Source organism: Canis lupus, chromosome 30 (genome assembly GCF_011100685.1).
Source record: "Canis lupus familiaris isolate Mischka breed German Shepherd chromosome 30, alternate assembly UU_Cfam_GSD_1.0, whole genome shotgun sequence".
Classification (NCBI taxonomy): domain Eukaryota; kingdom Metazoa; phylum Chordata; class Mammalia; order Carnivora; family Canidae; genus Canis; species Canis lupus.
The window spans coordinates 9505749-9523414 of record NC_049251.1 but is presented as its reverse complement, the minus strand read 5'-3'; the positions used below and the strand labels follow the sequence as shown (position 1 = coordinate 9523414).

The window sequence follows — 17666 nt, the reverse complement described above, 5'->3', positions numbered from 1 at the left end:
GCGTGTTTTATTGTATTGAGACTGTGATCAACAGTTTGTATGAAATGCTTACAGCTGAGTAATTTATGTGATTGTTTATCAGAAGGGAAGAATGATGTAGGTACAAAATATTATTCCTTACTTTCTTTCAGTTTGAATGCAAAAGCATTCCAGATGATTATGTAAATACAGAGTCTTTTGGTGGTTTCTTCTCTGTGCTCTCTAGACATCTCTTTTTCACCACCTCTTTTTCTTTGTCTGCAGGCCCAGACTGATCTTGCTTCCTTGGCCTTTATCCCCTTGGCTTTCCTAGACACTGCCCTGTGCTGGTGGATATCCTTCTCATTGGCTTGTTTGATGGCGGTCCATTTTCTCCCCTTGGAGTTGGGTTTCCATTGATCTTTCTACAAATGGTTTTTGCTGGTTTTGTTGATTACTTGTTACTTTGGGGAATAGGGTATTTTCACTCTAACAACCTGAGGGCTCAGGTAAGCAGTTATTTTGTTTTTAATTTTAAAAATTGCATCAAGAGTTGGTGACTGCAGACTGAGAACAAGACAAAAGCTTCTGGCCTTTTTTTAAATGAGTATTTCACTTTAATTTTGAATTTATTTGTGTGCCTCACTTAGTGTTAGAATCACTGGCTGATGTGGTCCCACTATTTCTTTCAGCCTCTGCAATACTAAATGCTTTGAAAATTATGTAAATATTTTGATTCTTAAAATATGGTTTCAGGAACTATATGAGGTTGTTTGACTCTTAAAATTCTAAATAGGTTTAGCAGATTTTAACCTTTACAGGGTAAGTGTTTTATACCCTCATTCAGAAGCTGACTTGGGATTATTTGAAGACTTCACTCTTTGAAATAAATCTTGATTCATTTATAGGAAAAGTCAACCAGCAGATAATAAATTTCTATTTGAATAATCTTTTCTTCCTGCTTTTCAAGAGTAAACATTTGTTTATTAGGGATTTGGCCTATTGGATGAAGGATTCAGGTTTTTGGACTTTAATCATTTGGGAGATTTTAAGAAATTTATTTTGGTTTTTGCGTTATTTGGTTCTATGTACAATTGTTCAAGATTACTGTCCTGATGGACTGTGACTATTATATAAAGCTGAGTGTAAATAAATTGTAATTATGTGAATTTGAGGGGATTTTCATATATCAAAAATGTTTGAAATTGAAATGTCCTAGGTCAAATTGGCCAAAGCTTTTCTAAGTCAGTATTATTGTGAACCTCTACTATGCATATTGAGAGGAGTTGAGAGAGGGACTGGACCATACAGGAAGATGACCCAATAATTAGGCAGCAGCTAGGGCTTTATTGAAGGACGTGAGTGAGCTCCAGCTCACTTTCATATCTGCCCCTAATTCTGAAAATTGAACATAAGAGCAGATACCTATCATTAGTCATTAGTTCTCTCCTATCTTTGTGCAGCAACTTCTACTTGAGAGAATGATTTGAAAATAGAGAGTTGTTGCTTTAAGAGCCTAACTGCCTGGGACTCTCAACCAGTTGTAATTGTATGGTCCTTTTAATTTAGGCAGCTGATGGCCGGTTCCTTAACATGGCACAAGGGGACTGAGTGTAGAACTCTGAGAGGTCATGAATGTATGACTCTAGCCTGGATTATCTAGGACAGTGAGAACACAGCCACTACCTTACTGGAAGAATGAAGATGATGCTAAACCCTACTGCTTTGCCTCTTACTCATTTTTATTTCATTTTCTTCCATTTGGTTCTTTTTCTTTGTTTCTCTAGAAAGTTTATCTTTATTTCTCCTTTATATTTTTCCTCTTCTTTTTTTGTATCTTTTGCACTCTCATTTTATCCTAGTTATGTCTTCAAATCTCATTGAAAATGAAGACTTTCTTACTGATCATGGTGGGGTGTTTGTTGTTTGTGAGGTTGAGAGTGAGAGCTTTAAGGCCTAATGTCTATGGCTCTGTCATTATGACCCTAGATCCATAAAGAAATATAAGGATTAATTTACTAGCTTATTGTTTTTCTGAATGTTGATTTCCTTGACCTGCAAACACATATTTATTAGCTTGACTCAAACAATGAAGCTGTTAAAACTTCGGAGGAACATTGTGAAACTCTCTTTGTACCGACATTTTACCAACACGCTTATCTTGGCAGTGGCAGGTAAGCTGGGGACTTGCTTCCTGCTGTTTAAATGCAGTTCCTTTAGAACAAAGATGCTTAACCTGAAAGGCCATAAGTGGGCTTTTCTAAAATTACATAGAAAGTTTTGTGTGTTTCACTTAGGGAAGGGATCTTTCACTTTTGTCAGATGCTCAGAGGGGTCTATGGTTCAAAAAAGTTGAGAACCACTTATTCTAATAGCTGAAAATTGATTACATATAATAATGATTCTTGATATACCCTCTCCTATCTCCATTCTTTTTGAGACTTTTTTTTGAGGCAAGTTAGCATTAGTGTCCTATAGCATTTAGATTTCTTTTAAAAGACATTAATATTTGCTTATTTAGTTTTATTAAAATAAACAATTTTAGGTCAGTAAACATTGCTATTATATTGCCTTACATATGCCATTAAATATGTATAACATAAACATTAGGCTAAACTATAGCCCACATAGGCTTATTTGCTTGCCTTTTGGCTTGTGTACCAGGAATAGGGAGGTCTAGCCTATGATTGGAACCAATAATTCTATTTATTTTACAATCATTTTGTCAACGTTTTTTCCCATCTGACCAGGCAAAGAAAAATTAATATTATATTAAAGATAAAGAAAGGGAAAACAGTCATATTATTGATAATGCTGGAAAAAGCTGTATTTCTTCTTTTCCACTTCTGAGGGTTGCTAAAGTAGCCAGATGGTAAACAGAACTATTGTTTAAGTACAGAAAGGGTTGGCAAGAGTACATATTGTGGGCCTTGTTTATAGCAGTTGTGAAGTAAATTTTTGTTGAATAAATATGTTAAAATAAGTGAGAGAAAATGATTGTGATGTATTGGGAGGTAGGGATATGTAGGATTCTACTTGATGAGAATCAGAGAATATAATTGGGGCTATAAACTAACATACATACTCTGACCGGGTCTTCTATTTCCTGTTAGCATCTATTGTATTTATCATCTGGACAACCATGAAGTTCAGGATAGTGACTTGTCAGTCGGTGAGTTATAAACACATGCATTTATGAATAGTGTACTGTTTTATACTTACAGAGTGATGTCAATGACAGTGGTAAGGTTCACACCTTTTAAGAATTTAGGGCTAGGTCTCCACTCTGAGGGTTAGAATGCTTCCTTCCTCCTGAGTATTCTGTATTATTACTGTGCTTAGTAAAGGTAGGTTTGTCTTGCGGGTTTTTTGGCAGACAATGGGAGAAATGACTGACTATATATCCCAGTAGTGGGAGAGAACATTATAAATGATATCACAGTTTTTCATAACCCAGTCTTTCCTTAACAAAAAATTCTTAACAAATCCAGAGTCCTAAACATGAAGTATATATGAATAATGCTAATCTGAGCAGAAGCCATGTACTTAAGATTTGAACACAGAGACTGGCCAGTAGCATTTCTTTGGAAGCAAGAGCTAAGCTGTTAAAAATAAACAAAAATGAAAACTATAAGAAAATAACAATGTTACTTTCTCTTACCTTGTATAAAAACTCTTCCCTAAAGATTCTCAGAACTGTAATGAAGCATTAGTAAAGTCCTCCATTTGGCTGGTGCTTTTTCTTCAGCAACAGTAAACACTACAGGGAAGAAACAGTGTTCATTCATTTTTAATTCCCAGCACTTAGTACAGGGCTTAGCACATAGCAGGCTTCTAGTAAATATAAGTTGAATGAATGAATAATTGATTCTTGTTCTATGCCAAGGGCTTTGTGGAGTAAGAGTTAACATTATGTATAAAAATGTACTTCTCCTTTTGGTAGGATTGGCGAGAGCTTTGGGTGGATGATGCCATCTGGCGGTTGCTGTTCTCCATGATCCTCTTCGTCATCATGGTTCTCTGGCGACCATCTGCGAACAACCAGAGGTTCTTGGACACTTATTTATATTGCTAACTATTGAATGACCATATCATCAGTTAGGGGTGATTCAATGGGTGACAGTGTCAGGACCATGTCATGGAGTGTAAGGAATATTCACTGGGTCTGAAATCCAGTGAATGGGTTCCTGTCCAATGTCAGTTCTGACATCTTCTGATAATATGTATGTATATGACTAGGTAAGGGAAGTAGGTAATTGTGATACTTGTAATGAGAGTCATCTTACCTGTCTAGTGTTGGGAAGGAAAGAACAATTTTTATAGCCGGTAGCCCAGCTCACTTCATAATGAAAATGAAAACTTATATGACAGACTTTGGAATTAAAAATTTATATGGGATTTTGCTTTGTTCAGCTATGGGCAAATCTCAATTATTTAAAAATTGGCTGTCTTTATTTTGTGTATATCCATGTCTTTGGCATGGCCTCCTTTTTGTGTTTCAGACAGTTAAGGGCTTATGTTACTCAAGCATATCACCAAAGGATGACGTGGAATAACTGAACAGTTAATTTTATAATCAGACATACCAATAAAAGACTTAGAATATAAATGATATCTTTTTACCCCATGAAAATAGCATTTTATTAAGCATTTAATGTTTGTGTTCTTTGAAAAAAAAGTTGAGAAAAATAGTGTAGGCAACATTTTTTAAATGTTGCATTTAAGGCTTAATTACTTTTTTATGTCTTTTATGTGTTTACTGGTCATTTAGTTCTCCTGTCAATCAGCTTTTTATATCTTTGAATTATTTTTTATCAGCTTATTGATCATTTTTATATTGATGTGTAAGAATTCCTTATCTATTTTAGATTCCAATATTTTGTTTTAAGCATTCCAGATATTTTCTTCTAGTTTGTTAATTATCTTTGAACATCTTAGTGATGTTTTTGGCCATAGAAAAACTTGAAAGTGTAGGGTCAAATTTGGCATTTTTTTTCTCTTTATGTATTGTATATTTTGTGTCTTGTTTAAGATTTTTTTCCTGGCTTGAGGTGAAGTCTAAAGTTACTCTATATTTCTTTCAAAATGTTACAGTTGAACTTTTATTCATCGAGAATTGTTTGTGGGTTCTCTATTTTTTTTCCCCTATCCCTCTGATCCTGCATTAGTATGTATGCTATTTTATCTTAGTTTCCTGTTAAGTCTTGGTATGTGCCCTCCCCCTTAATCCTCTTTTAAAAAAAATATGCCCATTGTTATTGGATCTTTGCTCTTTAATGAAATGTTAAGCTTGTTTGTTTAATTCTAAGAAAACCTTTATTGGATTTTGATAGGAACTGAATTGATAGCTTAATTAGGGAAATTACATATATTTTTCCCATCCTTGAATATATGGGATCACTTGCCCATTTTTTAGTCCTCTGCTTTAGTTATGTTTTATAACTTTTATTGAAATATTTGAAAAATTTAGGGGTGCACCCTTTTAAAATAATGCATGTGGCTTTGGCAAAAATGTAGAAATGCTATCAATTTTTTCTTCTTTTTTGAAACTAATAAAAGAACATATAAGTTATTTGATTACATTTTATACTGAGTATAGGATTACAAATATTTATTTTTAAAACTAAAATTGAAAGAATATCAGAATGCATTCAAAAGGTTAAATGTTGCTTTGTAAAACTTTCCTTTTATTTACCCATATCTATTGAAAATAAACACCTGCAGTAACTGGGTCATAATGTAGCATATATTTCTTTTTTTTTTTTTTTTTTTATTTAAATTCAGTTAGTTAACATGTATTGTTTCAGAGGTACAGGACAGTGATTCATTAATCTTATATAATACTCAGTGCTCATTACATCACATGCCCTCCTTAATGATTTTCTTTTTTAATTTTAAGTAGGCTCCATGTCTGATGTGGGGCTTGAACTCATGACCCTGAGATCAAGAGTCACATGCTCTATGGATTGAGTCATCCAGAAGCCCTTGAATGCTATTGATTTTTATATATTTATTATAACCATAACCCTCTCCTACATTGTTTTGTTCTGATATTTTTTAGGTTTTCCAAGTAGATTAATTATTATCAAAAGTAATGACAGTGTTATTCCTTCTTTTCCAAATACTACTGCTGCCTCATTATTGTTTCTTATGTTGGCTAGGCCCTCCTGTATAATATTGAATCAAGACATTGAGACTGGGCCTCCTCATTGTATTCTGACTTTAAAATAAGTGCTTCTCTAGTATCATTAACTTTGTCATCTACTATTAATTTTTGCTAGTTTTCCTTTAATAAATAGGTTATGGGTGCATTCCCTATTATTCCTAGCTTTTTTAAAAAAAATATTTCATTTGTTTATTTGAGAGAGATAGAGAACACAAATGAGGGGAGGGGCAGAAGAAGAAGCAGGCTCCCCACTGAACAGGGAACCCAACTTGGGGCTCGATCCTAGGAGCCTGGGATCATGACCTGAGCTGAAGACAGACACTTAACCAACTGAGCCACCCAAGTGCCCCTATTCCTAGATTTTAAAGAGTTTTGTTTTGTTTTTTTAATTGAAAGGGAGATTTAAAAAACAAGGTAGAATGAAAATATAGGCAACAGTAAGTACAGAGTGAGTTCAAAGCTAAAGCTTTCTAAGAATTACCTGTCTAGATGCTTAGGTGGCTCAGTTGGTTTAGCATCTGACTCAGTTTTGGCTCAAGTCATAGTCTCAGGATGATGGAAGTTAGCCTCTTTTCAGGCTCTACGCTCAGCAGGGAGTCTGTTTGAAAGATTCCCTCTCTCCCTCTCCCTGCTTTCTCTCTCTCAAGTAAAAAAAAAAAAGAATTCTCTGGCAGCTGCTTTGGTGAATCTTTTCAAAGTTGTAAAGGAAAGCTATCTTAAGATGAGGACTTCATCTTCTCAGCTCCCCAGTTGGAAACTGAGATTTTTAAATTACCTGGTACATATAAGGTCAGGGTTTCTGTCTCCAGTACAAATTCACAGACTGAGATTTTAAATTATGTGAGAATTTACTTCCCTCTGTGTGATTACATATGCTTGTAAATGCTTACAAGGTATTATTCTAAGCATTTTTTGAAATAATTTGTTTACTTTTTACAAAACCCTCTGTGCCTCTGTGAGTAATGTTTCATCATCCCTATTTTCAGATGAGAAAACTTGAGACACAGAATAACTTTTCTCAAGTCATAAATAGTGCGTGGCTGAGCCTGCACTCATTAGTGTGATGCTGTCCTGCTTTCTCTTGCTTGTATAGGCAATCAAGAGCTTTCTAAAGGGGAAGAATTACTTTGTTTTCACTGAAATAATTTTATGAATGACTCATTGCAGTTTCAGTAGTAAGGCCTGTAAAATTGAGTTAGTGAAGCATTTTTTATAGTTTTCTAAGTTTTTTCCTTCTTTCTTTTCTCAGATTTGCCTTTTCACCATTGTCTGAGGAAGAGGAAGAGGATGAACAAAAAGAACCTATGCTAAAAGAAAGCTTTGGTAGTGTAAAATTTTATTTGTGCTTTAAATATTATTTTCTGGTTTTTAGGAATAGAGTAGAGCAAGTATAATTGTGAGTATCCAAATCAAGATAGTTGGATACAGTTTATTATTTTGCAGCCGTTTTATAGCTGTGTCTCAGTTTGGTCTGTGGTATAGTTAGGGGACTGCAAAAATAAGGGTATTAATTTTAAGGTGAAGCTGTGGCAAATTCAGTAAATAATTGCACATTAAATGTCCAGTTTGCTTACTGGAAGAGCTAAAAATCTGGCTTTGAACTTCCTAGCATAAAGATGGAGAAACATTTGTTTTATAATTCAGCTTCAATAAACTTAAAGTTCTGAATCCATGTTGGAAATCATTGCTGGTCTACTGATATACTTAACCCACCTACTTTGTTTTCCCTTTACAGAAGGAATGAAAATGAGAAGTACTAAACAAGAACCAAATGGAAATAGTAAAGTAAACAAAGCAGTAAGTAATTATGTCCAGGTCTTAATGATTTTTTTTTGTTTTAATGATTTTTAAAATCTGTGCATAACTAAACTTGCTTTATAAAAAGATCTTTTAATATATATTACATTTACATTTTTAAAAACAGAGACAACCAGTGATTCTAATACCTAGTAATCTTTAACTAGATGGTTTGCTACTATGTCCTGGAAAAGGTACCAGATTAGTCTGATGATTCTGTTTAATTGTTTTCATCAGTGGAAATTAATAACTTTTTTAATAACCTAAGATGTTTTTTGTAGTAAAGATCAGGATTTTTTTCATTTAGCTGTTTTTTAAATTTTTTTGTTGTTTATTTTTAAAAACTGTATACACAGTCTACATTAATGGTTTTAGAGTTTTAATATCACTTTTAAGGGGCAAAACTTACATGAGGCAAACTCTTAGGTAGTAGACTATTGAGGAGAAAGCATTTAAAGGCATTTTATATTTCACTTATATAGTTTTTTTAAAGTATTGGACTGTATAGTTTTTTTAAATTATTAGCAGTCCCATTTGTTATGTGAGTATACTACTTCAGAATGCCCAAAAGATTAAATTTAAAAATTTTGAGACCTCTGTAGATCTTTACTTGTCATGTATTATTTGGGGCATTTTAGTAACAACTTTGTATTTGTATGTTCCTAGCAGGAAGATGATTTGAAGTGGGTAGAAGAGAATGTTCCTTCTTCTGTGACAGATGTGTAAGTTTTTGAATCATTACCATGAGAATCCTATTACAGTTAGTATTGCTTTTATTATTTTAAGGGAATGAGCTAAAGAACATGCTAATGAGAATGCTTAGATTAAATTAAATACTATTAAAAATGTTAAAAGGATGTTAAATAAAAATTATGAATAGTATACAACCAAAAGTAATCAGGATTATTTGTTCAGATAACATTTTTGCTTAGACAGATTTAGCTATATATACATCTTCCCAAAATCATTGGGATAATTCTTTGGAACTTTTTAGTTCCTTCTCATGGTTGTATTGTTAATTAAATATTGGCCCTGTCACAGTGCAACATAATTTTTTTTTTCTGTACAACTCCAGTAATCTTTCTGTTTTTGTATTTGCTTTTATTCCCCTGAAATGGCCATTAATAAGATGCAGATCTTAGATAATTATAAAAATGGTGGGCAGCCCGCGTGGCTCAGCGGTTTAGTGCCGCCTTTGGCCCAGGGCGTGATCCTGGAGACCCAGGATCGAGTCCCACGTTGGGCTCTCTGCATGGAGCCTGCTTCTCCCTCAGCCTATGTCTCTGCCTCTTTCTCTCTCTCTCTGGTCTCTCATACATAAATAAATAAAATCTTAAAAAAAAATTATACAAAAGGCTTTAAATTGTATTCCTAATTCCACTCTCCTTTATGAACTATTTATGACTTTACATTGTTCATTTTGGTGTTTTTCTCTCTGCAGAGCACTTCCAGCCCTTCTGGATTCAGATGAGGTTAGTAATCAAGTCATGTGCATAAACTGTGGGTCTGGTGATTCAATAGGGAATCATAGGTCCTTTGTTCAGGGGAATTTTACTTGACTCAGTAATACCCTGAAGAACTATAGTTGGCATAGTTAAAAAAGGATGAGAATAGAAATACTAAGATTAGAACCCAAGTATTCAAGAAATTTCCTTTCTACACATATCCCCTATTTCTTTTCTTAAGTTATACATCAGATTTGAGGGCATGTATTTTGTTCTGAGTATTAGGTTATTCTAGACTCCCTTGATTTTAGAAACCCCTTTGAAAGCATCTGCCTGATTCCAACTATTGTTTTGGATTGGCTGCTACAGAATGATTTGTTCATTTCCCACTGACCTGCTGTGTGATATAGCACACAATGTCAAATTCCTTAGCTGTTCTGTGCATTGACATAAAATAATTGAGAACTGTACTGTGCAGAATTAAATCTGTCTTTCTTTGTAACACTTTGCTTTCCTATGGTGTATTCTGCAAGGTCCCAGATCTCCCTCTTGAAGACTTCTGCTAATAGTTTGTCCTCAGGGCTTCCCTTTGACTTAAGCTCTCCAGCCACTGCTGTATTTCAGGTAGAGAAGGCTGACTTTGTGGAACTCTGTTAGGCTATTCATGGCAATGCAGGGTTTTTATAGTGTTTTCAGTGGTATTGACTGCACCCATATGTTCATATTTTCCTGTGTGAAAACCTTTTCTAGAATTGAATAAGAACTTAAGTGAATTACAGGAGAAACAAGTTTTAAAGGACCGGAAATCAAAACTGATCAGACTCTTCAGTCTCATCTTTGGAAGCTAGAACATAATAGAACCATGTCTTTGAACTGTGAGGAAAATTATTTTCAAACTAGAATTGTATATTCAACTAAACTGTCAATATGAGGGCAGCCCAGGTGGCTCAGCAGTTTAGTGCCGCCTTTGGCCCAGGGTGTGATCCTGGAGACCTGGGATTGAGTCCCACATCGGGCTCCCTGCATAGAGCCTGCTTCTTCCTCTGTGTGAGTCTTTGCCCCCCCCCCCCCCCCCCCCCGTCATTCATTCATAAATAAATACACAAACAATATGAGGGTTAAATAAAGATGTTTTCAGTCATTCAGGAAATAAAATAACATCCTATATGTGCTTTCTCAGAAAAGTAATAGAAAATGTTCTTTACAAAATTAGAGAACTAGAAACGACTTGGGATCCAGGAAATAAAGGCTGTACCAGAAAGGCAAGGATAATCTTAATATCCCAGGATGATAACGTAAGAAACTCTGAGAGTGATAGCTGGGCAACGTCTTGGAGGGCATCCAGTCCAGAATGGAGCAGACCAGAGAGCTTCAGGAGGAGTAGTTCTAAGAAAAAAAGTGAAAAAGATAGTTTAGCTGATGCAATTGTTCATATTGAAAAAGTATTTACAGTTCTGTCAGAGTTCACTATAAATTTATACACGTACTTTTAGCAAATGAAGTAAAAATGAAAAATACTAACTCTAAGGTAAAAAATTACATAAGAAATTTAGTAGTATGTTAATTTTCTTAATTGAAAAGGTATACTATAAATTTTTTTTTAAGATTTTGTTTGTTTATTTGAGAGTGAACAAGTGCTTGAGTGAGCATGAGTGGGAAGGAGGGGAGAGGGAGAGGGAGAAGCAGGCTCCTCGCTGACCAGGGAGCCCAACATGGGGCTGCATCCCAGGACTCTGGGGTCATGACTTGTGCTGAAGGCAGTCAACCAACTGAACCACCCAGGCACCCCTAAAAACTATTTTTTAATCAGATATAATTTTTAACATGCCTTTTACAATTATTTTTTTAGAATTATTCATTTATTTTAGAAAGAGAGTGTGATTGGGGAGAGGGGGCTGAGAGAGAAAGGGAGAGAGAATCTTCTTTGGCTTCCCCACTGAGCGCAGAGCCTGATGTGGGGCTTCAGCTCACGACCCTGAGATATGACCTAAGCCAAAACCAAGAATTGGATTCTCAACAGACTGAGCCACCTTTTAACATGCTTTAAAAAAAAAATTATGAAAATACATAAAATCTACCGTCCTAATCTTCTCAAGTACAAAGTGTTAACTGTATGCACAGTGTTGTACAACAGATCTCTAGAGCTTATCAAATGTAATTTTAATGAATATGTAATATTTCATTATAAGGGTATACTATAATTTGTTATACAGTCCTACGTTTTTGGACATTCTACTATTTTGTTATGATTTTGAGTTTTGCAGTAGAAATGTTTCTGGTTAAATCTTTGTTCACATCCTTGACTTTTTCTTCAAATTAAATTCTTGTATCAGAGGAGGTACACATTTTCATTAAAGTTTAACCTTAAGTAGATATTTGTTTAGTCATCTTATTTGTCTCAAAAATACACATTTCCTTTTGATCTGTGGTTTAATGTCCAGAAACTTGGAGAGTTTGGTTCAGTTAATCTTGGGTGAGGCCTGGGCATCTGTATGTTTCAAAATCTTCATAGTTAGGAACCTTTTTTTTTTTTTTTTATGAGACAGAGTGTAATCAGAGGCAGTGTGGGGGGCGAGAGAGAGAGAATCCTAAGCAGGCTCCACACCCAGTGCAGAGCCTGACTTGGGGCTCAGTCTCATAGCCCTGAGATCACAACCTGAGCTGAAATCAAGAGTTGAGTGCTTAACCAGGTGCCCCAGTTAGGAACCATTTCTAAATATTTAATGGACATAAACAAAAGTACTTGAGGGAAGTGTGTGTGTGTGTGTGTGTGATCTTTGTAGAAGATATTTGGAATGTAGACCATTTAAAATACTTACAAAAAACTTTTTCTTTTTCCCTTAGGAACGAATGATCACACACTTTGAAAGGTCCAAAATGGAGTAAAAAATGAGAACATACGCAGTTGAAGATGGGCAGTATCTGGGAAGAGATCAGCTTCTGTGTCAATCTTCTACACTCCTCCATGGAATTAGAGGAGGCAGTGAAACCTGATCTGTTCCTTGACCTTTGTGCATTGGAGCCGGTGAGAAGTGTCAGAACAAGGAGAACATCTTGCTGAAAACAAGTTCATAGGATGAGAAAAATCTACAAGTGTTTTATTTACAACATTGATGCCCCTTTCCCTTCCACACCCTGACATGGATGTTTATGCAACTTATGTGTGTTGTTCCTGAGCCTTCTATAATGTTTAAATTGTTTAATCTTTCCAACTAAAAAGTTTAACATCTTTTAAAGAACTATGACATCAACACCATAATATGTAATCTCCAGGAGCAACTGCCTATAATTTTTATTTATTTAGGGAGTTACATAGGTGATGGGGGAAATTGTTAATTATCTTTCCGTTTCCTGAGAAGCCAAGGTTACATCTCGCAGAAGTGGTTTGGAGAAAAAGAGTCCTGAGTTAAGGAGCCATGGTTCTGTCGATTTAAAACAAAAAGAAGAGTGTACAAAAACTGTTACAGTATGATTCAGATCATTTAAAAAAAATCAAGTGCAATTTTGTTTACAAATGGTGTATATTAAAGATTTTTCTATTTCAGATGTACTTTAGAGAGAAATATTAGCTTAACTCTTGACATCTGCTATTGTGACACATCCCATTGCTGGCAATGTGGTGCACACTCCAGAACTTTTAACTACTGTTTTGTAAGCCTCCAAAGGTGGCGGCATTGCAGAATCCTAGGCAATGCTTTGTTTGCCTTCAATACCATTCACTGGGTGTTGCACTAGATGCAGAGAGGCACTCCATCTCAGTGCTTTTGAGTGAGCCCCCTGCTAAAGGAACTGTAATGCTTAAGCAGGAGCTAATACAAAGGAAACAGGTCCTTCTGGCTTAATTGAAACAGTTTTTCCTGCATGAAGTAGTGTGGAGGCCCTGGACTGCTGCTCATTCTTTAGGATTGACTGTTCTTATACCTGGTGTTGATTTAAAGACTGTTTATAAGAGACATCACAAGGTGATGGGATTCATTTGAAGCACTATATTTCTGTTTTAATGGTTTTGTCCAATTTTGCCTTCCCAAGATTTTTGTTCTACATAGAAAGTTCATGCCACTTTTTAATATAAAAAAGTTTTAACAAAATTAATGTATTTTCCTCATTTTTTTTCAAACTTGTCCCTACAGACCCTTCTTCCTCTCAAACCCTTGTGGGAATTTTCCTTATGTGGCTTTTGTTCTTCATCATCTTACTATTTGTTGAAACCAGTGATCACATCATGCAATCTTTACTAACTCATACAATAGTGAAAGTGTTTACATTTATTTAATCTCTCTCTATAGCTGTTTGCTGTGGTGATTTAACAAAAAAAGTCACGTAGGCAGTATCTCTAAGGAACAATATGAAGAATTGACTATGTTCTCAGGTTAACCTACTAGCAAAAGGCTAGTGATACTATTTATTGTGTGCATCTGTTCTTCCATACTGAAACTAAGCAGGTGAAAAATAGTTAAAATGCAGCAAGATAGTTGGTCAAATATTTTTTGAGGTTGGTTAGATGTTGACTTAAGACTAGAGAAAGAAAATCATACTGTGTATAGTAAATTATATAGACTGGGACCTGATAATTCTTCTTCTTTTTTTTTTAAGATTTTATTTATTTATTCATATGAGAGAGAGAGAGAGGCAGAGACACAGGCACCATGCAAAGAGCCTGACATGGGACTCGATCCAGGGTCTTCAGGATCACGCCCTGGGCTGCAGGCGGCGCTAAACCGCTGCGCCACCAGGGCTGCCCCCTGATAATTCTTCTTTCTCTTAATGATGTATGTCACTGTAATTATAGTGTATCATTTCTTAGAACTGGTTCAGAAGTAATTTACAGTATTACATTGATCTGTTTAGTTCTTAGTCCTTGGGCCTGACACTACTAGGCATTAGGACTTATTCCAGAACAGCAGCTGGCAATTCTAAATTTTTAAGGTGTTCGTTTTTTGTGGTGAAAGTCAGCCACAACACTTGATTTATTTAGCAACTTTTGTGTATTAACACCTTGAAAATATTTCACTAGATTATCAGATACAGCATTTGGTAAAGAGGGACAATGATACTAATTTACAGGTGAGGAACTGATGTATAAAAATGTAGTGAAGGGGAAAGAGTAAATAAAGTGACCAAGGCCAGTTTTTTTTTTTTACTTCTTATCATAGACTCACCCTTTTTTTCATTTACATTTTTTAGACCCAAATGCTTATTACTCTTATGACCTACCTCCTCTGTTTCCTGCTGGAGCAGGATGGAGTTGCCAGATTCACTCACTTCATTATTGCAGTAGTTTTCAAACTTCAAAGTGCATGGACTCACTTTAGGGACTTACTAAAAAGCACCGACTGCTGAATCTCCCTACTCTGGATTTTCTGATTGAGTAGGGAAAGAATGAGGCCTGAGACTGCATTTCCAGCAAGTTCCCAGGTGATGTTGATGCTACTGGTGTAAAGCACTGGCCTAGGACAACCTTTTAAAAACTGGTTGGGATTATAATGGTAATGCAAAAACCACCATTTACTAGGTGTTCAGAGGGGGTCAAGAATTGCTAGGCGCCCACGACGCTAGGTTAGTGCAAAGCACTACCATCCTTTTGCGGATAAGAAAATAAAGCCTCCGGAGATTAAACGTCACAGCTAGTTTCCTAAATAGGAAGGAGATCTCCATCCCGGCTAACAAGCCAAAGCTCGAATTCACCACCATGCTATATTACTTGAGACAGTTTTAAGTTATTTTTTCCCTTTTTCTTAAACCCCAACGCTAGTCAGGCTCCATGACCAAGAGGCGCCAAGTCCCAAATAAGGCGGGGACCCAAACGCCGGCGCATTCCTCGAATGTGCGTTAGAAGCTAGGGCGGAAGGGGCGGGGCTTTCTGCGGAAGAGGCGGGCTTAGCCCCGCAGGAAGTCCTGTGTTGATGGCTGTGGAGCGTAGGCCTGTGGCTGGGGTGCCGCTTCGGCGTCGCGGTTGACCCCCTTTCATTGGGCTGGTTCCCGGCCGAGGACCCGGCCCGGCCCACTCCGGGTGAAACTGCTGCGGTGACCCTGCTCGCCGCCATGCACGACGCCTTCGAGCCAGTGCCGATCCTAGAAAAGCTGCCTCTGCAGATCGACTGTCTGGCTGCCTGGGGTGAGCTGAGGGCCCAAGGGGCCGAGGCAGGGTCAGCGCAGAAGCGGTTCCGACCTCTCACAAAGTAGGAAAGTGGACAGGCGTCTGGCTGTATGAACTCCGGTCGGACGCTGTCGGAGAGAGGCCTGGGGTGGGGAAGGGCGTAGTATTGTAGACGGTGAACGCTGTTTGGGTAATCCTCAGGGACCCGGCCGTTTTAGGTTCGTTTACTCTTGTTTTCGGTACCGAGTTGAAGGTTGAGCTTTTCTTGTTAACGGTGCTCGGCTTTGGCTCCTTTCGATTCCCAATAAGTCTTCAGTTTGGGAGGGGCAAACAGTGGGGAGTTTTCAACTTGTCCAGATGATTCTGTTGTTTTCTAGGTGAAAGACGACACTATTTTGGGAGGCTCTAACTGCTTAGCATCATATGCCTTTTTCCCCTCAGTGATCATTCATCGTTCGCTTCTCATTACTGTAGGTAACTCGTATTGTTTTAAATTCAATCCAGGCGAGTAGTCGATTGCCTTATATTCAAAGTGCCCAAGTTACCTAACTGTGTAGGTAGAAGAGCGTCAGTCCAGGCTGTCATGAAATCTAACCTATTAAAAACTTGTGTAATCCTTCTGCAGTTGGCCAGTATAGAAAGCAGGGTCCGGCATCTCTTGTATGCTCTAGAATACAAGTGGTTTCAGGGGGCTAAACCTTGACTCTTAATTATGAACATTATACTTGTAGAGTGGTTGTGTCTGATAACAGTCATCAAAGACCAAACAAATAATTTCAGTCTTTCTTGTTACTGTCCAGGTCCTAGAAATCAAGGGCCACACAAAGGTGACTCAGAACTCTTAATCAGATCTTATACTGAGCCAGGGACCCAAGAGAGGCCTGGTGGAAATCATGGTAGTGGCTAGCATCTTCTGCATCATTTATGGACAGTGCCACCCAGTCAGTCTTGCAGAGTTTCTCACAGCCTCTTCAGTAGGGTGCTTTCACTACAGGTCTTCATGTTAATGTGCACAGTCTTTGCCTCTAGCAGCCCTGGGTTCCTTTAAAATCCCACCTCCACAGTAAGCTGTCCTAGTCCCTTGGGTGAGGGAAAGAATCTTGCTTCCTCCAGATATCTCCAAAAAAATCCTCTCTATTTTCTGTTGTTAAATGCTCAACAAAAATTAAAAATAGAGGAAAAAATTTTTAAAAATGAAAGACTTGACACTGCTACAAAGGGACACACATTCCTCTAACTCCACATCAAATATGTACCAAATGCACACGTGGACCAGTTTCTCTGCTAAAGAGAAGGATAAAAGGATGAATAAGAAGCAGTGGCTGTGCTCCTAGGACACACAGTGAGGGATAAAGTGACAGGAACAGATAATGATACAAGATAATTGATACAGGAAGCATTTGCTGCCTGTTATAGAAACAGGGAGGAGGGGTACCCAGTTCAGCCTAGAACATATGCTTCTGAAAAGGATGAATGCAGCTGCCTACCGTGCTTTACTTAGCTTGCCAGAGTCCTTGACTGATGCCTTGTGGAATGAGTAGTACATGTATCTCAGCCTTTCACTAATCTACTTTGTCACAGTAAAGATTCCTTGTACTTGAACTTTTCAGAAAAATAATTTTGAAATGTTGCGTAGTTTTTTGTCTACCATGATCCCCCACCCTACAGGGGAAATGCTCATTACCTTTTAGGGTGCCGTGGTAGGTATTGGGCTACAGGAGGCTACTTACCACCTCTTGACTCAAAGCTGTTTTCAGATTTAAGCAGCAGTGAGTATTACTCTATCTAGTCGTTACCCCCTTTACCAAAAATTCATCCAGGAACCTCCAGAAGCCAGATCATGCAGGGCCAGACAATAATCGAGAGACACCATAATCCATCCCTTGGGAAATGGAAATGAGGATATTGATGATGATGACTTCTCCCTAAACTCCAGGGTTGTAGAATCCAGCTGCCTTTTCAGCACCTTCATATGGATGTCTAATAGCATGGCTGTAATGGTTCTTGATTTCACTCTCCCAAAACATGCTTGTCCCCCTGTACCCCACATCTCAGCAAATGACATTTCTGTTTACCCATTTTGCTAATGATTTTGGAGTCGTTCTTCACTTCTGTATGCCACTTCCAATCCATCTGCAAATTCTTTCTGCTCCACCTCCAGAATAAGTCTCGAATCCAATCACTTCTCTCCAGCTGCACTATT

At 37.1% G+C, this 17666-nt stretch overlaps 2 protein-coding genes across 8 annotated transcripts in view; both read left to right on the top strand.

Annotated features, from left to right (window-relative positions):
* The window catches only part of TMEM87A (transmembrane protein 87A), a 38194-nt gene extending 24736 nt beyond the window's left edge, over positions 1-13458 (top strand). For 2 of the 5 annotated variants that reach the window (XM_038580167.1, XM_038580170.1), the window contains exons 13-20: positions 2024-2132; positions 3072-3130; positions 3902-4005; positions 7374-7447; positions 7860-7921; positions 8588-8643; positions 9363-9393; positions 12211-13458. In XM_038580167.1, the coding sequence (XP_038436095.1) occupies positions 2024-2132; positions 3072-3130; positions 3902-4005; positions 7374-7447; positions 7860-7921; positions 8588-8643; positions 9363-9393; positions 12211-12252 (537 nt within the window). In that variant the 3' untranslated portion in view covers positions 12253-13458. Of the gene's footprint in view, positions 1-243; positions 313-2023; positions 2133-3071; positions 3131-3901; positions 4006-7373; positions 7448-7859; positions 7922-8587; positions 8644-9362; positions 9394-12210 lie in introns of all 5 variants that reach the window. The other 3 variants (XM_038580172.1, XM_038580168.1, XM_038580169.1) reach the window with 3 other exon arrangements.
* A 1769-nt stretch (positions 13459-15227) lies between these two features.
* The window catches only part of VPS39 (VPS39 subunit of HOPS complex), a 47105-nt gene continuing 44666 nt past the window's right edge, over positions 15228-17666 (top strand). The window contains exon 1 of one of the 3 annotated variants that reach the window (XM_038580160.1): positions 15228-15481. In XM_038580160.1, coding sequence (XP_038436088.1) covers positions 15409-15481 — 73 coding nt within the window. In that variant the 5' untranslated portion in view covers positions 15228-15408. The remainder of the gene's footprint in view (positions 15482-17666) is intronic. The other 2 variants (XM_038580158.1, XM_038580159.1) reach the window with 2 other exon arrangements.